This window comes from Cryptotermes secundus, unplaced genomic scaffold, assembly GCF_002891405.2.
Source record: "Cryptotermes secundus unplaced genomic scaffold, Csec_1.0 scaffold793, whole genome shotgun sequence".
Taxonomy (NCBI): Eukaryota; Metazoa; Arthropoda; class Insecta; order Blattodea; family Kalotermitidae; genus Cryptotermes; species Cryptotermes secundus.
The window spans coordinates 603,578-608,782 of NW_019722435.1; the positions used below are offsets into that span (position 1 = coordinate 603,578).

Sequence of the window (5,205 nt, forward strand, 5' to 3'; positions counted from 1 at the left end):
TGCATGGGCGAGAAGAGGAATGCGTATAGGATATTGGTGGGAAAGCCAGAAGGAAAGAGACCACTGGGAAGACCAAAGTGTAGGTGGGTGGACAATATTAAAATGGATCTTGGAGAGACAGGATGGGATGGTATCAGTTGGATTGATCTGGCTCAGAATAGGGACCAGTGGAGGGCTCTTGTGAATACGGTAATGAACCTTCGGGTTCCATAAAATGCTGGGAAAGTCTTGAGTAGCTGCAGATTTGGTGGCTCCTCCAGAAGGGCTCAGCTCCATGAGTAAGTAAGTAAGCAAGGTCACAACTACTTTGAAACAGTACATATCCAACTCTGTTAAATCCGTTCAAACAAGCATCTAACTGATCAATCAGTATTGATAAAGCATTATATCCTACTAAAGTATGTGATAGCGTTTCACCTGTTGAATATACGAGTAACAGCAGCCACTTTATCTTCCTCAAGCAAGGATCCAATTTTAAAAAGGCAACACATGAGCATAATGAATGACATCTCATGGCCTGTGCCATAATCAATTCGTGTTGAGTTACCGAATCCCTCCGAAAGATACAGCATTATCTCTGGGACTGCCCGATGAAATCGCCCTGGCAGTGCCTCCTGAAGAAGTTGCATTGCTCCCTGTTGTAGTAATAACAATATTATTATGACACTATTTTTGTATGACCTTGCACAATAAAAATTCTACGAAATTTCTAAAACAACATTTAAAACAGTACCTCCTTTACTCTCTTGTACCAAGTCCTGAACGCCTGATTGCCAAACCTCTGAGGCTGCTCTATAGGAGGCGTTTCTTCTATCCAAACATCCAACTTGTCAAGTAGACTGACCATTCCTTTTGTCACATCACTCTCAGGACATTCGACTGACAAGGACTTCCCTTTCACGGCCTCATTAAGTGCCATGATGAAGCCCAAGTACTCCTGTGTGGAAGGGGGTGGGGGAAACATGTTTACATATCACAATTAAAATTGACAGTACTGTGCTAAATGAAGCCACAAAGTGAGGACAAATTCTGTTCCATGGCACTTCTTTATTTCAGCAAGTATTAAATTGAGTCATGAGATTTACAATTCCATTTACATGGTGTGATAATTTTAAACTTTGGTTCTTATTCTTAGCCATATAAGGAATGTAGTAGGGTATAGTGTGAAATAAGCACTTTGTATTTAATGACATTATCCAGTTAATAACAGAGACAAGATCTGCAACATACATTTAATCCTCTGCTCACAATCCCATAAAGGGTTATAGAACTAACTGTTCAAAATTTCAGTCATATATTAAGTATACAAGGCTACTTTTTTCCTGCTTGGCTGTGAAGCCCACATTACATTGTCACTGTGAATCATCATCCAGTGATCAGTCACATAATCAGTCAATAACAGATGAAAGTTGTTGCAAGCTGTAACAGTAATACACCTACCCTTGCCGTAGATTCTAAAAACATCCGTTTTCCTTAATCCATTCTTCATACCTTCAGATTACGATGTGGCTAACTCTCCATAATTCTTTGTGGGGAATTTCTGAAACTGCTCTTTGATGTTCTCTAAATTCTCTTCTAGGCTACCCCATATGTAAAAGGCATACAAAGTTAAATTGGAAGAGTACACTGGTCATATTCATTTAAACCAACACAACACAAGATTTTTTGTATGGTCATTGTTTTTTAAAAGTTACATATAGTTCATATTGAGCTCAACAAACCTCTACCATTTCATCCAATTCTTCTGTCAGCACCCTATACTGTCTTTCACGTTTCTGTCCAATAACAACCATTGTTTTCAACCGGCTCATGAGACTGTTCACTTGTCATATGTGGAAATTTCCCAGCTTTTATTTATAACTGAAATTTTACATAATATGGAAACAAAACTACAGGCTGTTCAACCTTATTCTACCCACAGATAACTGAGTGCAACTACCATGAAAAATGACAAGTGAGTGACATGCACATCTAGAAGGATGGACAACTCTGCGCTTGTCACTGATTGTTTATGCTCCTGGACAATAGGATATGACTCACAGTGTCATCAGCTTCTGCTAGGGAATCAGTAACATCCTTGCATTGGTTGTAAATCTGCAAACCAACTCGAAATGTAAATCCTTTCACAGTTGTTCCTAATTGATCAATTAAGTAATGGTAACCGATGCAATAGCTTCTTCCTTTGTTACTTTCGACACTATATACTTTAAGTGAAATGGCTCTCATTCTGTACAAAAGCGAAATATGTCTCATGTCTTAAAGTATAAAGCTAAAAATAACAGTTCAATTAAAATGAGTTTTACAACATACAAAGTACGCTTCCGACTTCTCCCAAATTTGCATGTCCTCAACGGATGTAATGGCCCTCTTAGGCACCAAATATTCATGATCTTCGGATACTGTAAAAGAAACAGAACTATCAGAAAAATAGAAAATAGGGCAACCCCACGTTTTAAAATTGTATTAATTCCAAGAATTTACATTTATAACCTGTCACTTCCAGAGCAACATGAAACGGCCTTTAATAACCCTTTAACGTACCAACAGAATCCATCTTTGACAGTTACAGAAAATATTTTAAAACATCAACGAACCATGTCACGACTCTTGTTTTGAATGATTTTCGTTCTGTCTACACAGCAGCTATAGAAGAGAGCAGCGCCATATTGCGGAACGAAACACGACTGATATATATTTCAGGCTTGTGCTGCCATCATGCGCATTTCATACTAAGCTGTACAATCTTAGGGCTAGGGCACACCAAGGAAACTGGAATCCCCAACGCAACCGAAATTTCCCAGAAATGTCGCCGATTTAAAGTACGCAACTTGTTTCCAGCTTAGCAGGCGCGCACTAAGGAAACTAAGATCGAATTAAATGATCTAAAATGATTACGTCAGCTTAAGTGGGTTGGTTCGTCCGACGTAACGCATGACTGTATTTTATAATTTCGCGCATTCACCTTGTAAATAATACTTATCGGGCTGAGTAAGTCCGCTTTTGTCTCAGCAAGTCATGGAAGCCTCTCATCTGTTCTCTTAAAAGCCCCCCTGGGATATGCCGCCAGATCCAGAAGGCTACACTACACAGGCCATGACTGACTAACATAACAATCCCCCCCGCAGCTTAAGGGTTAGTGCCCAGCCTATAACCTTGCCTTTGTCTCCCCCAACACACAACCCTGCTTGTCCAAGCTCCTTTCCCCCCCCGCTACTGATTTCACTTGTATACTTGTCCTTCCCCCTTTCCTTCACTGCTCTCACGTAGCTGTGTATATTTCCAACACCAGTCTGCTTTTACCGGTTCTTACGGTCTCTTCGCTTGCGGATTTCTTATATTTTTCCTTCTACCCTGAAGATGGAGGCGATACGTTCCTCCGAAACGTCGGTTAACACCACATATACACGGTGCCAAATCCCAGAAGACTGCTTTCTTCATAGTGACCGCCGTGAAAAACTCAAATCTTACACGAAACTTAATTAGTTTGCAGGTACATTGAGCTAGCGAGTCCTGTCAGATGGAATTGGAGAAAATCACGAGAGATGAAAGAATTGCGCGCGAAAACCAGAAGGAAAAATGGCGTGAGAATAATCAGTGAAAGCGAAGAACATAGTGGACCGACTGAAACGCATGGTTAATAACAGTTAGACTTGTTACATGTATACATTGACTGCAGCATTATTCTTCGTCTACCTGGAAAACACATTACTGCAAAACACCACGAGGACTAAAGGAACACTGCAGAGAATAGTTACTGGATGACAAATTGTCAACAGGTAGGTAGTGTAGTGTATCTGTATATTCCAGTTTAAAGTAAGATTATGCTGTTTTGAAACACGTTTCACGTTTTAAATGTGAAACGAAATAGTTTACTAAATATTTGAAGTAATGTATATACAACATTGCATGAAATTCTGCGAAGTTCCTAGTTAAATTAAATGGAAAATGTGAACAAAAGGTATAAATTGTCAGGTAGTCATCAAATTCCGGCAGAAGTGGTTCAAACAGGACGTGAAATATTACGTTCTAAGATCCATAAGCTAATTAATTCAATTTGGAATAAGGAAGACTTGCCTGATTGATGGAAGGAGTCTGTTATACCAGTTCACCAGAATTTTGCTTTCTGTTAGGGAAAACTGCACTTCACTCTTCAACTCGCGGCAAACATTCACGCGGTTTTCTCTTTGGTCATCTCCGAGCAAGCGAGGAACAAATTTTGCAGACACCCATCTCATGTGCAAACCTTCGGTTAAAATTCGCTGGACCGTGCTCCATGAGATGTTCGTTTCCTCAGAAAGTTGGTCAATGGTCTTTCGACGATCTTCATCAATTTCACTCACACTCTTTGTTCCTTCTGGTTGGCCATCTCACTAATCGCCAAAGGGTTGAAACAGGAACGCACACAACAGAGCACCACAGACAAACCACTTAACTCAGACTGACGCCAGCTCACTAACAGTCGCGGGAGACCCCCAGCTAACACCACCTAGCAGCACAACTTGTAACTACAAAGCATGCGAGCGCAACAGGTCGTTTCCAGTTATTTTTGGGTCCCCCCTCGTACACTGTCTTAAAGTGCTTTTACTTTTTCATTTCCATAATTACCGGTTTGGTATAAAACATTTCAAACAAAACTGATAGCACTGAATACGGTATAATCATATAGTCAGAAACTTTTAATGAAGATAGTTAAATTCACATCTTGTTATCATCATCATTGTAAATTGTCAGATAATTGAAATGTTTGATGTGATTTAATTTCCAGAAGAGAGGTGATGCACCAGAAATCTTTTGCTCTGTCCTGCTTTAGCCAGTGAAGGATGCCAGTCCATGTGGAAACAGTTCGAGTTAACAGTCAAGGAAATGTTATTTCTCTCACAAACGCACTTGTCTAAATCATTAAGGACTGTCCACACGTAATGAGTGTTAAAGAGTACCGACTTGGAGGGGCACTGATGCTGCAGTTGGTGGTTGGACAGCCAGGTAATGTAAGAGTTCATTAGAAACTTGTGAATACATACAAGGGATAAGAAGAAGGTGCGAAATAATCACCCACCAAACATGGGCAATTTGGAAGCATAGCCAGACGTACATATTACATTGTGATGGAGAGAATTTCAGAACTGTGTTTGTCTCACACGAACTAATGCGTCATTCATTGTTACACCCCCTCGCCACGGTGAGGCACAGGACATTGAGGGGGGG

General features: G+C 40.3%; 1 protein-coding gene and 1 long non-coding RNA gene across 7 annotated transcripts in view; one reads left to right on the forward strand and one right to left on the reverse strand.

Annotated features, from left to right (window-relative positions):
- LOC111861487 (serine/threonine-protein phosphatase 2A activator) overlaps window positions 1-2,699 on the reverse strand; it is a 12,287-nt gene extending 9,588 nt beyond the window's left edge. The window contains exons 1-4 of one of the 3 annotated variants that reach the window (XM_023846109.2): window positions 2,595-2,699; window positions 2,311-2,399; window positions 734-937; window positions 418-635 (exon numbers count right to left, since the gene is read on the reverse strand). In XM_023846109.2, coding sequence (XP_023701877.1) covers window positions 418-635; window positions 734-937; window positions 2,311-2,343 — 455 coding nt within the window. In that variant the 5' untranslated portion in view covers window positions 2,344-2,399; window positions 2,595-2,699. Of the gene's footprint in view, window positions 1-417; window positions 636-733; window positions 938-2,310; window positions 2,400-2,490 lie in introns of all 3 variants that reach the window. The other 2 variants (XM_023846107.2, XM_023846108.2) reach the window with 2 other exon arrangements.
- Window positions 1-5,178, forward strand: part of LOC111861489 — a 234,559-nt gene extending 229,381 nt beyond the window's left edge. For all 4 annotated transcript variants that reach the window (XR_002842247.2, XR_004512690.1, XR_004512689.1 and 1 more), the window contains 2 exons: window positions 3,484-3,776; window positions 4,766-5,178. This is a non-coding gene — a long non-coding RNA (uncharacterized LOC111861489). The remainder of the gene's footprint in view (window positions 1-3,483; window positions 3,777-4,765) is intronic.
- The last annotated feature ends 27 nt before the right edge of the window (window positions 5,179-5,205 follow it).